The sequence below is a fragment of the Ochlerotatus camptorhynchus genome, unplaced genomic scaffold (assembly GCF_037179485.1).
Source record: "Ochlerotatus camptorhynchus isolate MF236.1 unplaced genomic scaffold, CSIRO-AGI_Acam_v1.1 ptg000402l, whole genome shotgun sequence".
Lineage (NCBI taxonomy): Eukaryota > Metazoa > Arthropoda > Insecta > Diptera > Culicidae > Ochlerotatus > Ochlerotatus camptorhynchus.
The window spans coordinates 792,202-819,869 of NW_027040888.1; the positions used below are offsets into that span (position 1 = coordinate 792,202).

Here is a 27,668-nt window from a genome sequence, read left to right on the forward strand (position 1 = left end):
ACCCATCAACTCATGAACCGGGTACCAACGGCTTTACTTCGTTTCCGAAGGAAGGCATGATCAGAGATGACATTCCGGTAGCGCCGACTGGGATTGAACCCAGGCCTTTCAGGGTGAGAGGCAATCACGCTTACCACTACACCACCGTCACCAGTGGATAATGTTGTTATCTTGATGGTTCCACTTGGTGGTTCCAATCCCAGTCAAGGCATAACATCTCTGATCACGCTTCCTTCGGAAGGGAAGTAAAGATCGCTATTATTTAAATTTTAGGCTGTTTTTATTTGACAGCTGAAAAGTGCCGGTTGGTACACGTTAAACGTACTTATTAATTTATACGTTTTTCATTTCTTGCCTGTCAATTCCATCATTAGAAACAATTCCATCAACGGACCAGTTGAAGGGATCCTATAACGTTGAAATATTCAATAGCATCGTTCACACATTGAATGTCTCGCCAATGTCATTGAGAAACATGAGGAGCATGTATTATCGTGTAAAAAGATCAACAAACATCATACAAGCAGTACGTTTTTTTTTATGGATCCTGTTCGGATATTCGGCTAACACTACGCGGTGAAGCCGGGGGATTTCAAGGTCACTTGAACTTAATTTGCTCGCCTGTTTTTATACAAGGATAACACGGTAGATGCGTTCAATTTGAAGGTATATTTTAGCCGGCGCCGGTGGTGTAGTGGTAATCGTGACTGCTTTCTCACCCCAATGGGTCTGGGTTCAATCCCAGCCGAGGTCATTCGGATTGTTCTAAGGCATAAAAATCTCTGGTCACGTCTTCCTTCGGAAGGGAAGTAAAGCCGTTGGTCCCGGCCCATGTGTGTTTGAATGGGTGCGATATCCTATGCAGGTGTGTGGAAGCTGCATTCCTGCACATTCGATTGTCGTTAATGGATGGCAATCGATGTCCGTCGGTGATTGGTACTAGATTGCCGAACATAGACCGACGAAAGAAGAAGAAGGTGTATTTTTGACTAACTTGTTTTGATTTCTGGCTATCATATATATTGATCAGAATCAGTATCATTATCGATCAGTATCAGAGAGAGAGAGAGAGTGTGTGTAGAGAACCAAAGAAACACGAATTCAATAGGCCTTTTCGCTTATCTGGGGTACAGTAGCGCCCAATCAAATATTATAAATTAACAATATGGTTCACTTCCAGAATTTCCATATGTTTCTGAAAAGACGCATAATTAATACCCTCTCCCGGTGAGAAAGGTGACTAAAAACATTCGTGGCCGTATTATTTAAGCGTGTAATCAATTCATAAGTTTAGTCAAATGAAAAATGTGGCAAACAGTATTAGCTTTCTCATGCATGTTACACGCCTACCCTGACGTCATGACATTGTACTACGTTCAGACTATAGTTGATATTAATAACGTAATAACGTAATATAATATGATATCAAAGGTGTCTAAATTACGTGATATCTGCTATAGTTTGAATGTACTATTAGTTTGAATGTATTATTAGTTTAGAGGTAAACCAAACAAATAAAAGAAATTGCAGATTATATCTGCCATCCTTCTTTACAATATCTTGCCATATCTTTATTAAGGAGACTTTCAGCATCCAACTAATTGTTGGATCAACAAACATCAGTAAAGCGGAAACTGTTCCGTTCTCGAATCGTGAAACTCTTCTTGAAAATTTGCTTTTAAATACAACAGATCAAACAGGAATTTATTAATATATTTACCAATGATTTAACATTTAAATTCATAATAACTCACAACTTTAGTTTCCTTCTCCTTGCTTTTCAGGGCCACCAAGATTTTCCAAAAGAGTTAAATTTCCGAACATGTCCCAACTAAAATTCATATCAAAAGGTTTTTTTAAGGACAATCATAGTCATACTAAAGAGTATAAACAGAGAGAACCCCGTTCAAATTCCTACTCCTACCCAAAACACAACCTTCTGCTGCAGTTAACAAATAACATTCATTATATAAGGCAACGTAGTCCTACGTCACCATTGCGCACAACCCCATAGGGCTGTCTCTTATTGTTTTTGGTCACGGAATTCTGCTTCATGTGCCGGTTCGAATGTTTACTGACTTTGTACGACTTGTATCCTTTACTGGCAAGGGTGTTCCGCACCGTTTGAAAGTTGGTGTTGTACTTTCTGGCCACATCTCGAATCGAAAGACCGGGGTTGGCTTTAACGCACCTCAACACGATCCCTGGTTCTAGTTTTTTCGTAGGTTCGCTGATTCCTTTCCACACTCAGAGTTTCCTTGTAGGTTTTGAGCACTCGACAAACTGTTGTTTTCGGCATCTTCAGCACTTTAGTCAGCTTGAAACCGAACCACTCTGGATTTTCCAGGTGTTTATGCACAATAATTTCTTCTTCTTTTGAGTTCCATTTGACGTTATTTCTTAACCGAATCGACTACTTCGATCAAAATTGCACCAGTTGTTCTCTATAGAAGGGTAAACAAACAACTGTCAAAGATTTTCCATTCTCAATACTAGAGGCGTGCTAGTGACGCGCGAGGGCCATACCAATGTACTTTTAGTCAGCTTACTGAGCAATACGAAAAAAATGTCAGAGGACCTAGAAGATTTGTGACGACCACGACAATATTTGGCAAACAAACATTTCATAGTTTTAAGCTAATTACCGATAATCAAATTGAACATTGGACTCAACGGAGACTGAATGTTCGACATTTATCATTCACAAACTTCATCTGGATGTCGTTACTGAACACCGCTAGAAGCTGCAAAATACGTTACCCACACAGCTAAAAAAAGTAGTGTAAATTTCCGTTACTATAATGCACATAAATGGAGCGTCATATATCATACAAGTTTAAATTATAGATCGTGTAAATTTATGAGACATGTCATGCAATATTCCATATATTGTATGCAACTTTCGTTTGCAACATTTCTTGCAAGCTGCTAGTTTACGTGAAAAGGAAGTTTACATGTATGAATGTTTGCATGCATGGATGTTTACATCGCCAGTAAAATTCAGAATTTTTTGGTGTGCAGGACAAACAGTCAAAATGCCTTAAGCCGTCAAACAGTGTTATTTCCACCAAACAGCCATTCCAGAGCTAAAAAAGCCCAACAATTACCAAACGAGCCATTTTCAAGCCAAAAAAGCAAATGCCAACCCACAGGACAATGCACAGGATCCACAGAAACAGCAATCCGGTTTGCTCATATCTGCCTCGGAAAACGTCCCCCATCAAACAGACACTTAAATCTACGATATCATTCACGAAGGAAGCGAAAAGCATTTTCCGGAAAAGCCATTACCGAGTCATAAAATAAAACTGCTCACTAATGTCCACCCACACTCTCATTTTAGCACACCTTATCAGGATGACCCTTCCCTAAATCAATTCCACTTTTCTCCATTTTCCGCGAACCTTCCCTGCAGCTGGATCCGTTTCCCCCATCTAATTGCTTCCAACAACATGGAGCAATCGGTTCTTTTTCCTCCTAGTCATCTTCCAGCGCCCATCCTTTCAACGTCGACCCAACTCAGGTGTATCTAAAGGTAGGTACTAAGTTTGCATACCGTCACATCCATCCAAACGAAGAAAAATGACTGCCATCGACTGACGAACAAAAAGGTTCACTGGGCCACCTCCCATGGGACAGTCCGAAAAAAAAACCCACCCAACGAAAATGGCACATAAAATAAACAAAAGATTTCCCTCCGCCCTCCATCCTGTGGGTGGACGGTCAATTTTCCATTCTGCCCAGTCAGCGCACGTAAAGTGAGGGCCTGATGGTGTGTTTATACGGACAGTCAGCAAACTCTGCCCCGACCCGCCCCGACGATGACAACCTAAAGAGGGGCCAAAGGCAAACATGCAAATTAGAACTGTTTGTTCTTCGGTTAGCGACCGACGACGACGGCGTGGCGGTGTTGTGGGATCAGCATTTCCCCGAATGATAAAAAAAAATCCTTCGAAAGCCAGAGGAAAGTTGCCCTGTGAATGAGGAGACACTTATCAGTCCATTCCGTGGTGGTGAGGTTCGGTCTTCGGGCAAGAAATGGTCAACTGAAAGCGTTTAAATTTGCTTTAAAGCCCTCGCTAGGCTGAAGGTTAAATGAATGGCTCGGCGACGACAGCGTGAAGACAGTTCCGAATGAAATATTTACCAACGATTGGCCCGGCGTGCTCCGGCGGTGGCGATGGTGGGAGACATAAATTACACGGTACGGGTACTCGGGTATTTTGGGGAACAGTTAAAAATAAAAGGTTTTCATTTCGATTGAGATCAGGGAGGATAAAATTGTATCAGAAATTTTGCCATTTTCTGTTGAGGCGAGACTCATAAATTTAGCTGGATTTATTTGGAAACGATTTGAATCGGTAATTTCGGGATACATTATAATCGCGTTTCCATGCTTCTGCGTTAATTTTCCACTGTCGTTCTTAATGGTGACATCTATCGAATATTACGCTTACACTTAGTTGCGACAATTGTTAACAGAGGGCAGTGTGGTTTTAAGGAAGGAGAGTGATTCATAGCTCCTCACAAGTTCCTACCTCACGCCTCCATGAGTCATATGATCACAAAAGACTGCCAGCTGAAACATGGACACTGTTGTCTGGGCAACGTTGTCAATCTGACAATAGCAGAGAGAGGAGGTGCGACGCGAATACTGGCGCGGTAACCATAGCACGGCGATAGAGGAAAATGCTTTGCCAACCCAAGCGTCTGTTCACCATGGAGGTGCGGCTCAAACAGCGTCTGACTCGCAGGCAGCAGCTGAATAAGAAATGCTCTTCCCCGGAAGCTACACCTAAGCCCCATCACGGTGGATAAAATACCTTAGACCACAGAGAACAGACATCCAAGCTTCAACCAATTTTTCGAAAAATCATGTGTAAGAATTCAAATTAAAATACGTTAGAAACACTAGCGCCGCCATAAGGAATGTTGCGACTCGAGTTATCACTTTTTGCGATTAATGAGTTAACTGAACTAAAATTTTGGTTAATTTTATAGACCGTGTATCCAAATGAATGAACTGTCAGATCAGTTCAAAATAAACAAGACAAAACAACGGAAATCAATCGAGTTTTTTGCGGAACCATTATTTTCGAATAAAAAACTAAGCTCTTTTATGGCGGTAAGCTCCAATCGGTATTATCCTTGGATTAAATCCCAATCAAGAATGTCCGGCTGCTTTGATGTCGACATCAGAGTTATTCAACACGATGCTATGCAAACACTTCGCAGATCATCCAAAGAGGGACGGTATTAAAAGTTAATCCGAGTTGGAGCTTACCGCCATTAAAGTTTCCTGTAGATCTAAAACCGTGTTTTGTTCCAATTAATCATTTTGTTCGACCATTTTCCACAAAGATGGCGCTGTTCCGCTGGTAGGAAGTGATAAAAATCCCCACATAGAAATTGAGAGAAGTGGGAATAATTCGCTTTCGGTGCATATTCAGGTGAAAAAAAGGGAACGACAACCTAAAGAAATTTATTAGGGACTTTGTCGTTCAGTTTTTTTTTCCCGGAAAGTATAGTTAATCAAGCTACAATTAATTAAAAATTATTTTTCCCCATACAATTTTACCGGCTTTACTACCAGTCCCCAGAGAGCCAAAAAATTCAAATTTGAGAGAAAAATTCTCTCTCACGAGCTCAATCTCTCAACATGCCATGAATTTTGTTGGCACTCGATTTGTGATTTCCCTTTCACAGATTACAAAATAGAGTACCTGACACTACAAAACATGTCTGGTACCTCTATATATGCATTTGCTTTAACATTTGAAGTCCCTCCTTTTTTACATATTCTGCGCAAAAGATACTTTATGCCCCGCCCCATACATAAAATTCGGCGGGAAATTCTGTGAGGGGTGAGCTATTTTGTGTGCAGAATGTGTAAAAAAGGAGGGACTTCGAATAATAATCTAAATGCATATATAGAGGTACCAGACATCTTTGGCACTGCAGTGTCCTCTGTGAACAATTATAGGAAAACAGATTGTGTGTAGTTTCCGATAGATGTCACCGCAAACAACAGCTGTGACATCTGATGGAACATGAATGCAGAAGCTTGACAAAATGATCAATTTTAACTCATAGTCGAGGGCATAGTAGTCAGGAGCAAAACTGACTTTTTTGTTGAGTTCACTGGCGGCGTATCTTCAAATGATTCAGTGAGGGTGAGTAAGATTTGAACACTGCTTACCCTGCATCCGTTCATCCAGGAATTCGAAAAGCCTTCGGGGGGGAAGTGGTCGCAACATAAATTTTTCTGAACTGATTTAACGGATTTAGCGCAAAACAACGGACACGAATTGGATCATGGAATGTATTGACGTTAGCCCGGCAGGGTAAACTGGCATAGCTGGGACTGAGTGAAGTTGCCTCTTTGATTTTTGTTGGAACGAATCTCAGAAATTATACCAACATGCATATCAGTCCAGCAAAATGTTGATATAATTTCGTGTACGAAATCTTCGTAGTTTCAGAGACTCGTGCCATTCAAAATTCTTAGTGCAAAGATAAGTCATAATATTTATTGGCTGTTTATGGTTCCTATCATCCTTGTCCTTTAGACTTTTTCGACAACTCGTACTACGTTCAGACTATAGCTATGTAGGGAAAATGGCTCTAATATTGGTCTATGGATCTAAGATTGGGCCCATCGCTAAAAGTCTGCTATTTATCAATTTTATCTAGATGAACGCGATTTAGTCGATTGCTGAATTTATGTATGGACCCAAATTAGGGACATTTAGGCCGTTGCATCCATTTCCCCTTCCAGATTTAAGTTTCTCCGATTTAATAGAAACTTTGTCTATGTTTCCAACAGGGGAATATGAATTTTCCATCGCTATTGATATCATTTTGGCTCAAGCGACATCTTTTGAAAGGGCGTATTCATTTCCATAAGCACTGTTGTGCCCAACGCTTTACGGTGTAATAAAGATGGTATCAGGTTGCCGAACCCTGTTAGTTGACAGATGCGAGTAGCGCTTGCACCAACACAAGCGCGCACTATAGTATAGAAGTAGAAAAATCGAGTTGTATCATAGCACAACCTTTTTAGAGTAGTTAGTCGCAGTTTTGATCGTCACGTTGCACGGGTCACGTCACGGGTACGCTTTAGGTCTCTTTCTCTTTTCTGTTCGAGAAATTTTCCTGCAATCTAGCCATTGCGACCAGTTCATCAGTTCACGCGTCACGCTCCCGGCTACCGTCGAACCAACTGGAGAACCGTTCCCAAAGGAGTGAATCGAATTAATCGCCACCGTTCATCGCCAATACGGCTAGTGCTACCCGTCAACGCTCGAGCTGCAACGCTCATCGCTGTGGAAGCTGTACTCCGCTACCAAATGCCACTTCTGGTTGCATGCAACTGCTGCAGCTAATTGTTCCTGCTTAATTGCCTAATAGCACAGAATCGTTGATCATTTCCCGCTCTACCGTCGGTGACACGATGGCCAACGACTTAGTGAAAGCCCAGCTGTTTTCCCGGAGGAATACGATGATTGCAGCCCTGGGTCGGGGAGAGGCATTCCTCGATGAATTCGACCAACAACGGGACCAGTCACAAGTTCAATTACGGTTGGAGTACCCCAATTCGATGTGGGCATCACTAGAGCAGGTGCAGGGTCAGCTTGAGGACACCGAAGCGACAAACGAAGGTAGGGCACAGCATGCCGAAATACGAGCTAATTTCGAGCCACGATTATTTAGAATCAAAGCAGACTTGATCTCTAAACTACCTCTCCCTCCTCCTGTCAATGCGCAAGTCCCTCTACCCCCTCTCTCTACCACCGCTCTCTCCGGAATAAGGCTACCAACGATTTCCCTTCCCGTACTTGATGGCGACTATAAGCAATGGTTGCCATTTCACGACACATTCGTCGCTCTCATCCACAACAATTCGGACCTCCTTGCGATACAAAAATGTCACTACTTAAGGGCAGCTTTGAAAGGAGAAGCTGCTCAGTTAGTTGAGTCGATCGCCATTTCGTCGACTAACTACAGTCTAGCATGGAATACGCTAACTGGTCGGTATGCTAACGAGTATCTTCTAAAGAAGAGGCACATGCAGGCATTGTTCGATGAGCCACGTGTCAGGAAAGAGACAGCCATCACGCTCCACAGCTTAGTTGATGACTTCGAACGACATACTAAAATCCTGCACCAGCTGGGGGAGCCTACTGACAGCTGGAGTGCGATTCTGGAACATCTACTATGCACACGGTTGCCTGATGATTCTCTCAAGGCCTGGGAAGACTATGCGTCGACTATCGAAGACCCGAACTACAACTGCCGCATCGAGTTTCTTCAACGAAGGATCCGAGTGCTGGAATCAATATCGGTCAACCACCATTCGACGAATTCTAGCCCCAACCTACCACCACAACACGCCAAGCGGTTCAACAATCATCAGCGGATTTATTCTCATTCATCTACTACAGCTTCGAATGGGAAATGTCCAGCATGTGATCAGCATCATCCGTTGCTGAAATGTCAAAAGTTCCATCGACTATCCGTTGCAGAACGCTTGAAAGTCGTAAACGCCAAGAGACTCTGCAATAATTGCCTGTACGCGCAGATCACATCGTACGTGACTGCTCGTCTAACTTCAATTGCAAACAGTGCAGTCGTCGTCACCATTCGCTCTTGCACACAAATCATCCCGAAGAAAGCAGAAGATTCAACTGAATGCCGTCGTGGATAAGGTTCCGAAGGGTGACATCAAGATCTACACTGGCGACTTCAATGCAAAGATCGGTTCCGACAACACGGACAATGAACGTGTCATAGGACGCCATGATCTCGGTGAAATGAGCGATGAACTGTTTGCAGAATTTTGTGGCAATAACGACTTGGTGATCGGGGGTTCGCTCTTCTCCCATCGACCAGTGCACAAAGTCACGTGGGTTTCCCGTGATGGACATACCGAAAATCAGATCGACCAAATCTGCATCAGCCGAAAACGGAGACGGAGCCTTTTTGATGTCCGGAATAAAGGCAGCGCTGACATCGCGTCTGACCATCAGCTTCTAATTGGCGAGATCCGCCTCGGGCGGCGGTTCAACACACGCCGACCTGAAGATCCAGCTGTAAAAAGGTCTTTCGTTGAAGAACTTGAGACTCGAGCTGCGGACGTTCCAGAAGGTGGCAGCGTAGAAGAACCTTTATAGAAACAAGCGAGAACAACCTAGGTGAGCTGCGCACCCAGAGGAAATAGTGGATCACTGATTAAACCTGGCGGAAGATTGAGGAGCGTAGATAAGCAAAAGCCGCGTTAGAGCGGGCGAGAACCAGAGGAGCCAAGAACGCAGCCCGTCAACGGTACTCGGCTCTAGAAAAGGGAGTCGAGCGCTTTTGCACACCGGACAAGCCAGCGTAGGTAAACTCTCTGGCCGACGAAGGGGAGAAAGCCGCAAACACTGGCGATATACGCCTCCTCTACGATATCTCACGACGCCTGAGTGGAGCAGGGATGAACCCGAGGATGCCAGTGAAGGACACGACTGGACAGTTGCTTACCGACCCCACTGACTAGCTGAAACGCTGATTTGAGCACTTCGAACAACTTCTTCATGTTTCGATGGCCAACCAGTTATCAACATCTCGGCATGATCCGCCTAGGATGCGGCACATCACTCGCGTCAATTCCGGACCGGACCGGCCACACACTTCGACGGGGTGGAAACGAGCGCTGAATTGGAATCCAGCAGGACATCGGAGCAGAGGCAGACCCAGGGGCTCATGGCGGCGGAGCCTCAATAAGGAAATAAAGCAAGTCGATAGGAATCTCAAGGCAAAAGCGAGCAGCTGCCCAGGATGAAAGTCTTTCACGTTGGCCCTTTGCACCTCCAGTGGTGTACAGGACCCTTAAGTAGTAAGTAAAGTACTATATTTTGAAGTCTGTGCAAGGGAAATCACATATTGTGTGGCTTTAAAATACATGGCATGTTGAGAGATTGATCTCGTGAGAGAAATTTTTTGCTCTTGGATTTGAATCTTTTGGCTCCCTTGGGACTGGTAGTAAAGCAGGTAAAACATGTTTGGGAAAATACTGATTTTATTTAATTGTAGCTTGCTGAACAATCATGTCCGGGTACGAAAAAAGCCCCTGAGTGATTTCTTTAGGTTTTCGTTCACTGTTTTGACCTGAATATTCATCGAAAGTGAATTATCCCCACTTCTCTCTATTTCTATATAGGGATTTTGATTACTTTCTACCAGCGGAACAGCACCATCTCTGTGAAAGATGTCCAGACGAACATTCATTGGTTCAAAACTGACGTGACTCCCTAGGACTGCTAGCGTCATGTCGAATCAATTTCAATGCTCCAATTACAATTCAACCGTTATCCTGTCGCATCTACCCCGCATGAACCAATAACATTATCAATCTCCATTCAATTACCCAGCACAATTTCCCTAACGACCATCTGCGGAATTTCCTGCGATTACAGTTTGGCACCTGTGTTCCGCGCCCAACAACATAGCGTCATTTCCGATTACATTTCCAACGACGACGACGACGACGACGGCGGTCATGCACTATTTGCTGCCATTGACCCCCTTGCTTGCTCGGCACAGGTTCAGGAGGAGGAGGTCTATGGCATAGAACAATCGCAGCTCTACTACTCTCTCGCACACACCCACACACCCAGTTGCTGCTCCCCAGCCCAAAAAAGGTACTGTCTTTCAATGAAAGCAGCTACCCTTGCCCGGGGATCTCCGGTAGCGGCGTCGTCGGCGGCGGAATTGAGGAAATTAATGTAATCTTCACGATCTTTGCGCGCGCGGAACCTTCTCCTTTTAGCCTTCCCAAACTATGTGGCGGCAGCGACGAAGACGAAGACGACGATGGCATCGCCTTCTCGGTGTGGGGCTTACATAAATAAATAGCAGTCAACAGCGAGCTAGCGCGCTTCCACACTTATTTTGCGCCTTGCCCCTAACCCCACTCCCTCTGGCGTTATCTTAACGTTTTTAAATTTATTTGAATTTAAAATCAAATTTATTCAATTCTTCGCAATCGTTATATTATCGCCTTGCGCATTGTTTTCTAGGAATGATGGGGAAGGGGGCAATCGTGCCGTTCTTCTAGCCTTGATTTGCGTTGTCGCTCTGTGCTCTGCCCCTGTGTGAAAAGATAATGGGCTGGAGCAGGTGTGGTACATTTTTTTTTTGCTACCGAACCGCTCGAGTAATATTGGAAGCTTCAAAGAGGTTTTATAGCAATAATCATGGTGTGCAGAACCCGCATAAAACCAAAACTGTTACTTGGGGCAGCAACGACGTTGGAAGTTCTCGAATGGGGATTTCAGGATCGATCAAGAATCTATTTGGCAGGATGGAATTGAAGCTTTCTTAAATTGAGTGGCGTCGAGTGCAGAAAAATAACGAAAACGTCAGAGAATATTCATGAATATTTGGAAAATTGTGGCAGTTTAAGAGAATTTTCGAGAACATATAACCCTTGGAAACATCAGGAAAGTCCCAAGGATTCCAAAAAAAGTTTGGAGATTGTAAGGTAAATTTCGTTAGGATATTTCAGGGAAGATCAAAGAACTTCAAGACAGTTCTATTAACAACAGGAAAATTGTGGGAACTTCAAAGAAGATTTGTAGAATTCAGGGAAGTCCAAGGAATATTGAAACTCCAGAGAACTGAGTTGCGTGAAGTTCGGGAAGGTTGCGAGAATTTTAGGAAAATTACCGGATCTTTAAGATCGATCATGAAACATCTGGAAGATTTTGGGAACAGCTTCAAGGAAAATTTTCTCCAAGTGACATGCAATTTTACGTGTAGCAACAGGGTTTTGGATAAGGCTGAATCTAGCCACGTGGAACAGTGGTTTGAGGTTTTGATCATCGAGGCTACGAAAGTTTTTTACGTCTCAAAGATCAATAGACCAAATGGTCATCAGGCCGAATGTTTTCCAGCACATCCAGGCTATGGAACGATTTGGGTTTTATAAGGGTTCTGAAGACCATGATTTAGACTTGTAGAATGCTTTAAAACCACGATAAAACTAAAATGTTTCTTAATTCCTTTCACCGTTACGATATTCATCACTTTTCAGACTACCCGGTTTTTTCGGAATAGAAGACATTTCATACACTTCTGAAATTTGAAAGATTGGAGTTTGGTAGGCAATGCTTCCTTCCTTCAGAGATGAGAAGTTCGTTCGTGTTTTTTTTATGACAATTCGAATAAAATATCACATTAATTTTACTTCTTTAAAAAGCAGCTCAATCTTACAGCACAATTTTAATAAAAAAATTATTTCAAGAAATGAAGGAAATATTTAACAGAAATATACTTTTTATTATAGTCACTTAAACAAAACTCGTGGATCATTCCTGAATAGGGTTATCAGTGCCAAATTGCCCAAGTAACATTGTAAGCTTTATAGAGTATAAAACCTCTACATTCTACAACAGGGTGTCGACTCAACGAAGAAAACCAAATTCACTGATTTTTCAGCTATTTAAATCCAAGTACATTGCCTACCCGTTTTTGGCAATGCTATATCAGCTATTACGTTTCTCAGATATGTACTAGTGCTTTCTGGATTTTTTTTTTCACGAAATACCACATGAACCTCTTATACATGAAGAATTGACCAGTAAAATCTCAAATTGAATGAAGCATTCAATTCATTTTATAGAATGAAAAAAGGATGAAAATAGCGGGTTGCCGAAATGGATAGCACTGCCTTTTTTTTTAATGCTTACTTTTTTACAATGCATTTATTTTGCCAGGCTCATTTCCTGTAGCTTTGCGGAGCCGATATTCATTGTTTAGATCACACAATTACTTAAAGCTAGCGTTAGTAAAGCGACGGCCGATCACTCGCGGCTATCTCGAGGTTAGAGGTAACCAATTGTAAATTGGCAGGGTAGAGATTGAGAACACAAGGTTTGGAGAGCAATGTGCTCTTGATCTCGAACTAAGCGACAAACTGATGAAAAAGACAAACATGGGGGTACACCGATGGGCAGCTAACAACTTGGAAGAACGCAAGATGACACTATCACTAAATCCTCATATCGATACGTTTTAAAAACACATAAATTAAATTCAAATACTCGAAATCTCGGCTAGCCAAGACATCTCTAACGGGTAATGCGGGTTGTTTTCCTTGGGCCCTGAGGGATGTGGATAACTTAGATCTGGCAACACGGTGTAAGCTACATGACCAAACAACATGCTCGATATCATGATATTCATTGCCACACGCACATAAATTGCTGCCTGATAGCCCAAGTCGATAGAAGTGCGAGTCTAACGAACGCGTCTTGGACATAACGCGTATAAAGCCACGGCTCATGTCCAACCCTTGGAACCATGCTTTATTGAACACCTGTGGGAGAATAGAATGTAACCATCTTCCCAAATCACCATCCTTCCATTTTTGTTGCCAACTGATGAGGACTTGCTGACGAGCAATGGAGAAAAATTCGTTGAAGGCAATTTGTCGCTCAAAAATATCGCCTTCCATAGCGCCCACCTTAGCCAACGAGTCCGCTTTCTCATTACCCGGAATTGAGCAATGAGATGGGACCCAAGCTAAGGTGATAGTATAGGATCAGTTAGGTAAAGCACTCAGTTTAGATCGCATGAAAAAAAAATTGTTGGGGTTGTGTACAAGACACGACCGCAGGGTTGACGTAGACTACGTTAAGCTGTGTAGTGAAATTCTCGTGCATTTTTTCTAGATATTGATTTAAAATACAAAAAGTAACCTATGATTTCGGTCCTATGTACATATTTTGGATTTCCTACTTAGTAAAGCTTGGTTAAATTCAGGACCTCATAAAAATGCGAGTACATATTCTATTACAATTTGGTTCCTAAATTACAATCAGATATGAGTAAGGCTTTCTTCAGGTGATTCATTGAAGCGTCCAACAACGACCGTCATGATGGCTGATATTCCCTATCACTTCAAGATTTCTATGACACAAATCTTGGACGGTTGTGACATCACTCATGAAATTGAAACTTCTTGTGTGCTGGACTGCAACAAACGTGAACTTCCAGTTTCTTTGTTATAAGTTTTGTGAGAACTGATTTCTGTAAAAAAAAACTTTATTGCAACAGCTTACGAAAGGTATTTCCTATCGATTGGTTTATTCGGATTTTAATTTCATCTATAAATGACAAAGCTTATAGCGTTAAAAAAATAACACCTTTTCGTGACGGTCGCAATTTTAGATTTTCCATTTTCCCCCAGTACCTTCCCGTAAGACGAAGTCTACGTCAAAAAGGCTTGCTTAATCGCTTAAAGTTTTCAGCAAGTTCATGATCCGTTTCATAACTCAATTTACTCCATGATACGAGAAGAGGTCCTTTGCATGGAGAATTTCTCTCCCTTAAAAGTTCTGTTCTGACTTTTTCCGAACTAAACTCTAGGGGCAGAAAATCATGCAGTTCTCCTACATCTATCATGTGAAACACTTGTCTTTAATCCCATAACATATTTGTTTACTTTGATCACATTTTGAGACCCAGATCCGCAAGAAAATTATTCCGGATAACACACTTAACCTAACGCTAATTTTCGACTATATTCCTCCGGTGGGAAATCTCAACAACAGCTTTTAAGTTAATTTCATCTCAATTGTAACAGCAGCAACATAAAAATTCTAAAACTTGATTGAGAAGCTAGTTTTCCGAGCTAACTAGGTTTACAATGAAAACCTAGACTACTCAATAAAGCCCCTCTAGGCTGTCAAGGCAATGCTGGTCAACGTATCTTTGAATCATTTTTCAATCACAAAAGCGCTACTCCAAGCAATCAAAACATTCCATCCAAACAAGAACATTATTCACGTATTCAGAAAAAAATGATACTCTTCTCTACCATTCTTGCAAAGGCGCTCCAATATGTTCAATCTACTTGAAGGTTAAATTGTTTCCGGTAACATCTATTAAACGACGCACATACCCCTTTTGGAGGTTAAATTTTGCAACAACTAACAACTTTTATCTACGGACATAGATTTTTATCAACCCGCAGGATCTCAGTTCAGCTCAGGAATCTGCCTGCACCCAGTAGGAGCTGAATTTATATTAGGTCCAATATAATGAAAAAAATATTTTCATTTGAGGAATTTTGAGCACAGTGTTCGCAACTCTATTTAAAATTTGAAATGAACATTCATTCTCAAACTACACCCAGTGATTAAGCTGGTTTTAACTAGTGAAGTCAGTCATACTTTTTAATTAGGATCTGTGATTAAAATTTATTTGCCGGAATTTGAATGAAATTTCCTGAGATTCGCTGAGTTTCTAGGTTCAAAAAGGAATTCCATGATATTCCCTGATTTTCCAGGTTTTTTCAGGTAGTCAACACCCGGTGCATGTCTAAATCACGGTCTACAGAACCCTTATAGAACCAATATTGTTACGGTTCTGGGTCATTTTGCTGGATGTCGTTTGACCGAATGCCGAACAACAAAACTCCAAAGAACTGCTCATTTATTTATTTATATTTATTTATATGACTGAACATCAACAGGCGTTATTTGCCCCAATGATGTAACTTAAACTAAACATGAAAAGTACTAAAACAAAACATCATTTAGTAAATAGATAGTCATCTCGTAAAAAAAGGAACATTACTTAACAAACTAAACTGACCTAGAAAAAAAAAACGAACTAAACCTCCGGCGAAGCAGCCGGCGAGTCAGGTCAAAATCAAACAGTGCGGAGACCCTATTGAAGAGTCTCTGTAAACCACCGATTGCACCGAACGTGCTATAATTAGTTCGCTGTATAGGCAGGCGCAGCATTGAATTATTCCGTAGGGCTCGGGGTTGAACATTGATGTCAATTTGCTCAAGGAGGACAGGGCAATCGGTGCGTCCTTGCAAAATGTCTGCAATTAGCAATGCCCTTGCTGTATCTCTTCGGACCGACAGGCGCTCCAGATGGATCAGTTGCAAACGACTTTCGTAGCTAGGCAGTCGGAAGGGATCCGTCCATGGCAGTTTACGTAGCGCATATCTCAGGAACCGTCGCTGAACAGACTCAACTCTTTCGACACCGTTGTTGTAATGAGGAGTCCAGACAACCGAGCAGTATTCTAATATGGAGCGAGACAAGGAGCAGTACAACGATTTAAGGCAGTAGATTTCCGTGAAGTCTTTGGCAATCCTGAAGATAAACTCTAGAATTCTGGAAGCTTTGTCGACGGCGTGCGAGATATGCTGCTTGAAAGAGAGTTTTGGATCCAGCATCACGCCTGGGTCCTTAATTTGGCTGACGCGCTCAATTTCAGTGCCTATCAAAACATACTTGAACATAACAGTCTCTTTCTTGCGCGAAAAAGAGATAACCGAGCATTTGGACGGGTTAACATCCATACGATTCAGAATACACCAATCAGCAAAAGCATTCAGCTGACGTTGAAGGAAGCAACAGTCTTCAATTGAGTGAATTCGGAGGTAGAGTTTAAGGTCATCTGCGTAAGATAATCGTGGTTCTTCAATTACCAGATTCACGTCGTTGAAATAAATCAGGAAAATCAGCGGTCCCAGGTGACTAACCTGGGGTATGCCGGGTGTGGCAGCGAACGTACGGGACTGGTGATCACCAATGACAACAGTAAGATAGCGATCGGTGAGGTACGACTTAAACCATTGTAAAAGGCAGCTGTGGATACCAAGCCTGTCCAGTTTAGTGATTGATATGCGGTGATTCAATTTATCGAAGGCTGCAGATAAGTCAGTATAAATGACATCCGTCTGAGCACGATCCGACATACTGTTGGAGATGTAGGAAGTAAGGCACAGCAAGTTAGTGGCAGTGGAGCGACCAGCCATGAAACCATGCTGGTCGATACTAATATACGGCTTACAGTGAGCGAGTAACGGTTCGATAACGTGCAGCAATGGAGACAACAAACTGTCCAAGTGCGTTTTGAGGAACGCCGATGGAATTCCGTCAGGACCCGGATTGTACGACGACTTGAGTTTCGAGGAAGCCCTGAAAAACATCTCGGGATTGATGTCAATTCTGCTCATGGTTTGGCCAGAGAGTGGTACGTAACTGGTAGCCAGTCGGGCATGGTCGTCACTCAGTCTCTCGTCCGTGAAGACACTAGCAAATTTTTCAGAGAACAGCTGACAGATATCTTGCGTAGATGAGGCCACGTTACCATTATGTGTCATAGACGACGGCAGACCAGCTTCATGACGTTGTTCGTTGACAAACTTCCAAAACTGCTTGGGCTTTCTCTGCAATCCACGTCGATACTGAAGAAAGCACCGTTTCGCAACTCGTTTGTATGCGTGATTGATCCTGACATAGTGACGTTGAAGGGATAGTGCGCGGTGCTTGGTGAAGTTCCTAGTTTGAACGGCGGACTCAATGTCAACGGTGTCCAATAAGTCGTCCCAATCTAAACTGGAGAGTAACTCGGCGATACTACCATGGTCGGCGTTGCGAAAATCGTAGGAAACGGTGGCAGGTGAAATATTAAAATCATGCATCCGTTTAGTACTTAACGTCACCAATATCAGCGGGTGGTGCCGATCCAGTCTCATCAGAGGAGTAACCGCCTCGCATAAGAAAGGAGCTATGTTCTGGGCGGTTACAAAACAAAGATCCAAACTGCGGTTGTTCTGGTTAATAACATGATTGATTTGAGAAAGATTAGCTGAGCTGTAATTGTCCAGAAGGAGCGAAGCGTAGGCAATGGATGACAGAGTGATCCATGTCAGGATAGAGGAAGCCGTTGCGAGTTTTTTTTCTCCATGAAATCCCCGGAAGATTGAAGTCACCAAACACAATAAGTTCATCGGTTGCTTTGGCGGTATCCAGAACAGAGAAAACCGATTGGCAATGGGTTTCTATGAGGTCACGCTCCTGTATACGGTCGGGAGGAAAGTAAACCGCACAGAGAAACAAGGTACGATCGCCCAGTTTAATCGACGTCTGCACCTGCTCTTTTCGTTATGAAGTTCTGTATTTCACGCAATACGCCTATGCGACTAGACAACCATACGTCTGGACCATGTTACAGTTGCTATAAATCAATGGAGACGCATGGTAGTCTAGTCGCATTGGAGTATTGAGCGAAACCCCAAACTAAATTTTCATGGAAAAATATAAAAACAAAAACATATTGCTCCCTCTGCACATAAAATATATGGAATTTCCTGAAAAATAGCTGACTAAAAGTTGACTCATTTTTTGTGTTGCCTCAGTGGTATAACTGGCATAGTACATTGATCTGTCAGAATAAAATTTTCGTGGTATCGGCACTGAGCGTTGTTGAAAACGTAAACAATGGCTTTTTTTTCGTAAATTTATCGTAGTTCAAAGTCAATCCATGTTAGCCACCAATTCTATCAGATAGGAAGGTTCTGACTGTGAAATGTGAAGCTTTCTAAACCACTCTTCACAATTCAGCAAATTTCTCTTAATATGTACTTTTCTGAAGTTCTACAAATATCTTAAAGGTTCTGTAAAGTTGTCTGAAGCTCTGTAGCTCTATTCTTAAGATTTACAAAAAAAATTGAGGATAAATAAATTTCTCTGTAGGCTCTCGGGCTACTCTGAAAATCTGAAAATTTAACTGAAGATCTTTTAAAAACCTTAGGTTATCAAAATTTTTCTGAGAATATTTCAGCTTTCTCGAAATTTTAAATGTCTCGCTCAAAATCTCAATTCTCTGAAATCGTTAAGTTTTTAAAAATTATCAGAAAATCTACACACTTTCTTGAAGGTCTTCAAATTGATCTGAAGATCTATGACCATACTTGTGAAATTTTTAAGTAATCCTGTTAATTTTTTCAAAGTTCTGTAGCTTTGTTCTGAAGATATACGAACTTCACTGATGTTCAATAATGTTTCAGTAGATCTCCAAACTTTTGTGAAATTCTTTATATTTCACTGTAGATTCTTGGACTTGTCTGAAGTTCTGCGAATTTCCCTGAAGATTTGCAAAATGTCGCATATAGTTTAACAAATTGATCTGGAAATATTTTAGCTTGCTTGATGTTTTGAAAATTTCTTTGAACATTTATATGAAGGTCTACGACCTCTTTTATGATTTTTTCTGAATATGTGCAAATTTCTTGTAATTTCCGTAAAATTTTCTAAAGATTTGTAGTCCTGATTTCAAGATCTACGAACTACCCTGAAGCTCTACAAATTTCTCAGTAGATCTTCAAACCTCTCTGAAGCTCCAAAAAATCTTAGTATGCTCTCAGTAAGGAAATGTTCACCATGTTTCACGCACATACTGATGTTCGCTTATGGGTTTTTATCATAGAAGTAAAGAGTTACATAGTGACCGAAAAGGTAATGCGCAATAAGTGTAAACCGGTGAGGCCCAGAGAATGTGTCGCCTGTTTTGTTCCTCCGTTGCTTAAATGTTTGACAGAGAGAGACGACAAATTCTCTGGGCCTCACCTGTTTGAAGCTATTGGGTAATGTGGCCATTCTTTTTTCGACTAGCTCTACAGGGGGCTTTTCAAAGGATTTTCAACAAGTATTTTTAAGTCGGTCAGAAGTCAATCAAGAGCGTTGTTAACCAGCGTTCTTACAGATATTTCTTCGTCTTTTTGACCTGGTTGAATTGTAAATATTGGACTCATAAGGGAAATTATGTTAATTGAATGTAATTTAAAGCAAACAATTCAAAGATTGGATGATTATGTTTAGACAGCTAGCTGGGAGTCCTGGGACCATAGCCACAGGGGTCGAAAAAATGTGGTTAGGATTGTGTTTAGCTTCTCCGTTGCCTTTTCGATCAACCAGAATCATCCTTTCCAAGTTGTTTGTTACAAAGTAATTGGAGTAGTTGTGTTGGGGTTTGAGCAGACACTTTAAATTGGCTGCAGGTTGAAACCTTGGATACTACAGGTATCGAAAAGTGTTCGATTTCATTTATCGTCCTACTTGTATTCTTGCAAGGTCAGTTCAAAACATTACATATTTTTCACGTGGTACTTCTATATAAACCGGCACACTTTTTTTAAAAATGTATGCACTTAACTTCAAACTTGCATGGTCTTACTTTTCCTCCTACGAAACCTAATGAAATCAAAGGTTGATGCAATTGATTCCAAAAAATTATAAAGTATTCAATGAAAAAAAATGATGCATGCATTTTAATACATTAACAGTTTCATTTTAAGTTTACCAAAGAGAAAAACTAAAAATGTATCCGCGCAAATTTAGAGTTAGAAGAAATAAACACGTGGATTTTCCCTACTTTTTTGGTCATAATTAAAGAAAAACAATACGTTTCTCTTTTAAAATTGGCCTGTAAGCAGTTGGGTTCATCGCATAAAAAATCGGTGAAGAATTTCTACTTTTTGTATGCAATCTTTAATATTTGAAGCAAGGTGATGAATTTGTTAAAGCTATATAAATAAAGGACGTAAATGGTTAACCAAATACAAAAACATGAGATCAGGAGTGCTAAGAAGACAATGAATGAGTATCCCCTTGATCGTCTTTCTCATTTTACAGCTGGTTTAATCAATTTGACACATCGAAGTCCTTCTATACCACTGAAATGGGGACGATTTTTGATAATCGAGTTCCGCATATGTTCTGTCTTCAAACCATGAAAACCTTTAAGAAACAGATACCATCAATGTTTTACAATACAAAGTCCTATTTTTTTTAAAAGCATTATATCTTTCCTTAAACTCATTACTAATAACCTTTCATTTGAGATTTTGATCTTTAAAATAGGTCCATTTTTTTTTAAATTTTATTCACGGTTTAGCGACTTTGCAGTAAATTTAATTGTTTATAAGAAAGTTTGAACATACTGAGAGGTAAGCACATATCATCGGTAAGAAACGTGTGAGTGAGAAAATTTGCAAAAAATCTAAGGGCACCGGTGGGATATTGTCTGGAAAGTTTGTCCATATAAGATGTTGCTATGCAATGTGAGAACACGAATCTGAATAGGGATGACGTGTAGAGAGGCTGTAAATCGATTTCGGACACCATTTTAAAATCCACGATGGCGGTCATCGATTCAAGAAAAACTATTTTCGGAAAGGGAACGACGTGTAGAGTCCGGAAATCGATGCCAGTCGTCATTTTGGAATCCAAGATGGCGGCCATCGGTTCAAGAAAAACAGGCAAATACCCTATAATTTGCATATTTCCGGAAAGGAGACGACGTTTAAAGGCCGGAAATCGATGCCAGACGTCATTTCCAGCCGCTACACGTCGTTCCCTTTCCGAAAATACCCATATTGTAGAGTATTTGACAGTTTTTCTTGAAGCGATGACCGCCATCTTGGATTTAAAAATGGCGTCCGAAATCGATTTACAGCCTCTCTACATGTCATCCCTATTCCGTTTCGTGTCCTCGCATTGCACAGCAACATCTTATATGAACAAGCTTTCCAGAAATAACATATTAAGGATGTTCATGTGCACACTAGCACTGCGTAGTGAGAGAGTTCTTAAATAATATGACCACCATCCGAAAGGACTTGGTCACCTGAACAAATTTACTCAGCAACGTTCTATATGGCCAGGTTCTCGAGATACAGTTTATATATGAAGTTCACATGCACACTAGCGCTGCGTAGTGAGAGAGTTTTGAATTATTATGCCCATCATCCGAAAGCACGTGGTGGCCTGAACAACTTTGCTGAAGACAGTAACCTTCTATATGGCCAGGATTTTGAGATACAGCTTATATAGGAAGCTCATGGGCACACTAGCGCTGCATAGTGAGAGAGTTCTGAACTAATATGGCCACCATTCGAAAGGACTTGGTCACTTGAACAACTTTCCTCAAGACAGTAAATTTCTATATGGCCATGATCACGAAATATTGTATGTTGGACATATGATCCATATATTTTAGCACCCGTCATAAGTAACATAAAAGAGAAGCGTCTCTAGCGGCGTAGTTCCCAATTAAACCTGAATCCAATGACTTAGGCTTGTTGGTCTATCTCATTATAACAACTTTGTCGAAGACAGTATAGTTCTATATTTTGTAACAAATGAGATAATCCACCACAGCCCCCATTAGTGAAAATCCCATAAACTGTGGGTATCCTTATTCGCGGTTCCTTATTCACGCCCCCGTTACCCCGGCAATAAGGATTCCTGACTGTAATAAGCATAATAGCAATGTAACAGAAATTCGGAAATTTAAGAGAATCCAAGTTAGTCCAATGGACATGACAAAGTTAGTCCAAGATTCTCTTAAATTACTAATTTTCTACTAACGTCTAACGTCCAGCCACCCCGTGACACTAGGGAAAGTTCCAATTACTTGAGGAAAATTGCAAGAACATAATAGAAATTCCTAGAGATTTATAGGCAAGTTTCGTAAACTTTGGAGCAGTTCTGCGAACTTCAGAGCAGAAAATTCCATAAATTGTGAAAACTTTAGCATATTTCCACTAATTTTAGGAAAAAAGTGGGAACCTTCTGAAGCTTTTTAAAATGTCAGTGAAACCCTTAAAAGTCCAGGAAGTTTCAAAAAATGCACGAAATTCTTTATTACAATGTTTGTAATTTTAATGCAGTTTCAAGAACATCATAAGCATGGTGAACACTTATGCTAGGTTTCAAAAACTTCAGGAAAGTTTTCTGAACTTCAGGCCATTTCCATTAACCTTCCGAAAATTGAAGGAACCTAACAGAAGTATTTCAGAGAAGTTTCACTAACAGACAAATTTTCTTTTCGGAACACGGTTCCTTAGTGCAAATAATTTAAGGGGCAATAGAAGATCATATTTAAAGCAGAAAATTTTTCTACGCATATGATAAAATCTCAAAGATTACTGAGTTATTGAACTTTTTCTGATTTGGTCTACACACTTAGAAATAACTAATTTTACAAGTGCTGGAATCCATCTTTGACATAAAAGATGAGACGTAAACAAACATGTCATGTAATATTAAGTGCTCCGAGACTGAAGAGTTCGTTGCTCGACGAATAGTACGTTTGATTAAGCTAAATTTCGCGTCTGTTATGATTCAAATTTATGTCAAAATTGACGCTCGTATATGTCACTCTCAGAGCACCTAAATTTACATGAGTGTTTCTAAGTGTGTATGCTTGTCATAAATTGGCTCTAACTCAAAAATTATGCCATTTAGCACAAATCTCTTGCCTTCATTGAACAGCGTGGTAAATTTCCTACTCAAAAGTGTCATTTCTTCTTTAAGCAAGTTGCATTTAGACACATTTTAGGGATACACGGGTCTAAAACTTGTGTTTTCCTACGGGTTTTCCCTCATTTTTCAAAAAAATACGTAATAAAGTGTATGGTTTTGTCTAACCAAAAGATGTCTCTCAATGTGCTCTACAACTCTTTTTTGGACACTAATTTTCTATCTTGTTTAGTTTTGTCGCAATTTCGTACTAAACACATCATGTTGGATCGTTAATTAACGGTTGCGCAAAACACGATTTCAACCCCACCGTGCGTTGCTGTTGGCGTCTGTTTGCAGCGCGCATAGCACACTTGATCGCCAAGCGGAGTCACGGTATGAACAACTAAAAATTGGTGTCAAAGAGAGAGTTGTAGAACGCATTGAGAGACATCTTTTGGTTAGACAAAACAATACACTTTATTACGTATTTTTTTGAAATAATAAGGGAAATTTACCAAGCTGTCCAGTGGAGACAAGAGTGTTGTGCTAAATGGCTTAGTTTTCGAGTTAGCGTCAAATTATGACAAGCGCAGACCAAAACAGAAAAAGTTCAATAACTCAGTAATCTTTGAGATTTGATCGTATGCGTAGAACAATTTTTTACTTCAAATATGATCTTCTATCGCCCCTTAAATTATTTGCACTAAGGAACCGAGCACCCTGTATAGCATTACCAATGTGTCGAGGAAATTTCAGGTCAACATTCTGAAAAACAACAAAAACCGCATGGGTGGTATGGAAAAGGGTCCCATTTTGATCATTTGGGGACCTTCCACAATCTGCCTCTATACTTGATTTTCAATGACGCAAATCTATCAAACTCTATATAAAAATTGCTGGATCAACAACGCAAATAACTTGTTTGGTTAAAAAGTAATCTCTATAGAAAAATATTATTTCTAAGAATTCGAAAAAATTAGGGTTGTAGCTTAGGAGCAACCAAGCACTATAGAGCAAAATCCGAAAAGGTGTTTTCACAGTGACCACAACTTTATGGATATTTGAGCTGTAATGACCCAGGTGGCTTCATTAATTGGAGGAACTTTCAAGAAGCTCTGATAACTTCAGGGATATCTAATGTATTTAAATAAAGTTATGACAACTTCACAGAAGTCCACAAACCAAAAAGTTCCAAGAGCTTCAGGAAGCTTACCGATATTTATGGCAGTTCCGATTCAGGAAAGTTTCGAGAACTTTAGAAAGTTCAGTCTTTTGGGGTGGTTTAAAAACCTGCAAGGGTGAGATGAGAATTTTAGAATGCTTTAAAAATATATCCGGAATTTAACAGAAGACCAGGGAGCTAAAGGGAAGTTCATTTCTTGGCAGCAGAAAACATCAAAAACCTCAGATCAGTTCCATTAACTTCAAATAAATTGTAGGAACCTTCGAGATCCTCAAAAAAAATCGAAAACTTCAGCAAAATTCCAAAAGCATCCAGTTCCGTTAGCTTCTGAGCAACTTCAAAAACTTAATAAATAATGCAAGAATGCAAGATATTAGTTTCAGACAACTGCAAAAACTTTAAAAAAAGTTCTGAGACTTTAAGGGTAGTTCAGGCAACACGGAAAAATTACCATAAAATAATATAAAATCACGACAAAATCTATTTCCAACAATCGATCCTATTGTATGAATATGATATAAGTAAATTTAAAATATTGTTATTACAATAGATCTACAATACGTTCCAAAGAGCATGAATATTCAACAATAGAAAAACAATAAAATTATTGGTAAATGACTCAAGCTTATTCGGGAAAAAGTGATTTTCTGTACGATTAAGATACATAACAACCCCTTGTTCTATTGTAGATTTTCACATTTACCATAGATTCTTATGTGGAAACTATAAATTCTATGGTTATTTTTTTTATCGTTGTTGACTCCTGGGAAATTAATAATAAATAAGGACACATTTTATTGACTGTAGAGAAGTTTAGAGTACTTTGAGAAGATCAGATAACTTTAAAGCAGTTACATTAATTTCAAGAAGGTGCAGAAACATGGTTTAATCCCAGTCGGCGTCGCCGGGATGTTTTGAGGCATAACATCTCTGATCACGCCTTCCTTCGGAAGGGAAGTAAAGCTGTTGGTCCCCGGTCCATGAGTTGATGGGTCGATAGGTAGGGTCCAGGTGTGGGAGATGCCTCCCTGGTAGCATTGGTGCTCAGCACGAAAAACAAATTAAGGAAGAAGACTAAAGGAAACTTTCAAATTGCCGAATGCAATGCTCACAACTCTCCAAATCAATATTTATGCTGCAAGCAAACTATCTCACAATTCTTGAAAACCCAAAAGTGAGAATCCATTCCAGCAAAGGATTACGACGATTGCAAAATAAACGTCCACCCCCATTGCGACTCCTCATTCTGTTCTTCAAAGCCCACACCGGCATCCTTTTATCGAGAGGCAAGTGAAAATTATACGCGATATTTCAAATTCCTTCCTCCTGAAATTGCACTGCATCAGCAGCAGCAGCATCGCCGCCGCCGCCGCCGCCCCACCGGTGGAATAGATGATAGATAAGAATCCAAACAACCATGCCTAACGTTCTCTCACTCCGGCATCGTCAACTAACAGGTGGAATGGTGCTGCTTGTGCTGTTGCCGACGCCGAAGCAGGAGGAAGCACAGAATTACATCCTCCGGATTGTATACGCTTTGCATTGCTTGTTCGGTCGGCTGAATCCGAATGCTCGTGCAAAATTCTTGGGATTGTAAATGCTCGGTGCCGAGCTCGAAGCGCTCGGATTTCAAATAAAGCTTGGAATGGATTTCCCGGTACACGCCCAATGAGAATAACTCAGCTAGAGAGAAAGAGAGAGTCACTTCTACTCAGTTGTATGAGAAATTTCTCATACAGCTGAGTAGAGTGGTTCTCATTGACCGTGTACAGCCCAGATCCGGAGAAAGCATTATTACATCCAGCTTCCGCCTTGCCGAGCTTTGAAGCTGCTCCGACATCAAAAGAAAACGCCCGCCGGAGCACCTATTCACCTACCTGTAATTCATGCAGGAAGTCGGTCTCATCCAGGAGCACGATCCGCACCGCGATGGTCTTCGATGATCGGCAAAGGCAGTACATTGTGAAGCTTCTTCTTCTTCTTATTTCTTCGTATGTCGCTTGTTTCCCTCACTAAGAGCAACTACTGTATCACTCAAATACTGATTGGTTTTACAAACAATTCTTCACTCTTTAAAAAAAGCACACACACATACACACAGACAATGATCACAACACTCTCCGGTTGATTATGCAGCTTCACGGCCTTCCACTAGCAAGTCGAACCACTGCCACTGCCGCCACAACTAGCAACTGCTGAGCGAGGTGGAAGTCTTCGGAACTCGGTGGTGCGGTCCCATCCATCATGCTGCTGGGATTCTCTTTCACCTGAACACCGATCGGACCGGAGAAGAGCGGTACCTACGTGGTTCTATTCCGATGGCTGATGGTAGCCTCTTATTGTTGATTTATCACCTCCTCACCGGTATATTGATTGGAGAGCTACGCAGAGGATCGCACACACAGTTCGATCGTAGTCGATTGATTGATTGATTGATTGATTGATTGGAGCTCGCGGATTGTTGTTGGTTGATAAATTATACACACTCACACAAACGTGCACGTACGCGGAGGGACTGCTTGCGGTATGTCTATTGTTTGTCGTTGTGATTAGTGAACTGCCGGCCTTCGGGCGGTAATTATCTCCGATGGGTCGGGTGAGAGCGATTCCAGCGTCTGACCTGTGGAACGAGGAAGAAGGAAACATGTGGTAAGATTGTTGCGTCAGTTAGGTAAAACTAGAAATGTACGCGATGAAAAGAGGATTGTTTGGCATTAGATAAACGATTCAGGTTGGATGAGTGGATTGAGCATTGAATGAAGTAGGAAAAGGTTAAGTGTTGACTGAGCTGTGTACTTCAAAATTCCATATTTGTCTAGATCACATTTTTACCTAGGGGATACGTACTTAAGGGGGTTAGATTTTGATAAGTCTTTAGTGGGAATGAATCTGATGATGACTGCACATTGTAGAGGAAATACGTATCTGTCATGGATGCCAAAATTAATTAACAAGCGAATTTCATTACTTCATAAAGAACTTTAATTAAGTTCCACAGAAAATTCCCAGATCTTCTAGAAAAGTATCGAGCTCTTCTAGGAAGCTTCACGAACTTCAAGGCGGTTCCATTAGCTTATGCGAAACTGCAGCAACTTTAAAAGCTTCTGAGAACTTCGACGATGTTCGGAGACCTTCCAGGAATTCAAGAAAACTTCAGAGATGTTCAGAGATCTTCAGAGAAGCTCAGAGAGGCAGTTAAGGGCAGTTTCAATAGCTTCATTAAACTAAAATTATTCCGAGAATTTTAGAAATGTCCAGACTTTTTGGAAGTTAAACAATCTATAAGGATGTTCTACGAATTTCTGGAACATTAAAGTTCCAGGAAATTGAGGGAAGTCGAATTTTAAGATTTTTCGGTCATTTCCATTTATTTCAGAGCGTCAGA

General features: G+C 40.9%; 1 protein-coding gene across 3 annotated transcripts in view; it reads right to left on the bottom strand.

Annotated features, from left to right (window-relative positions):
• The window catches only part of LOC135710793 (uncharacterized protein DDB_G0283357), a 404,283-nt gene extending 377,402 nt beyond the window's left edge, over positions 1-26,881 (bottom strand). For 2 of the 3 annotated variants that reach the window (XM_065233474.1, XM_065233472.1), the window contains exon 1: positions 26,161-26,881. In XM_065233474.1, the coding sequence (XP_065089546.1) occupies positions 26,161-26,244 (84 nt within the window). In that variant the 5' untranslated portion in view covers positions 26,245-26,881. The remainder of the gene's footprint in view (positions 1-26,160) is intronic. The other variant, XM_065233473.1, reaches the window with a different exon arrangement.
• Positions 26,882-27,668: the final 787 nt, after the last annotated feature.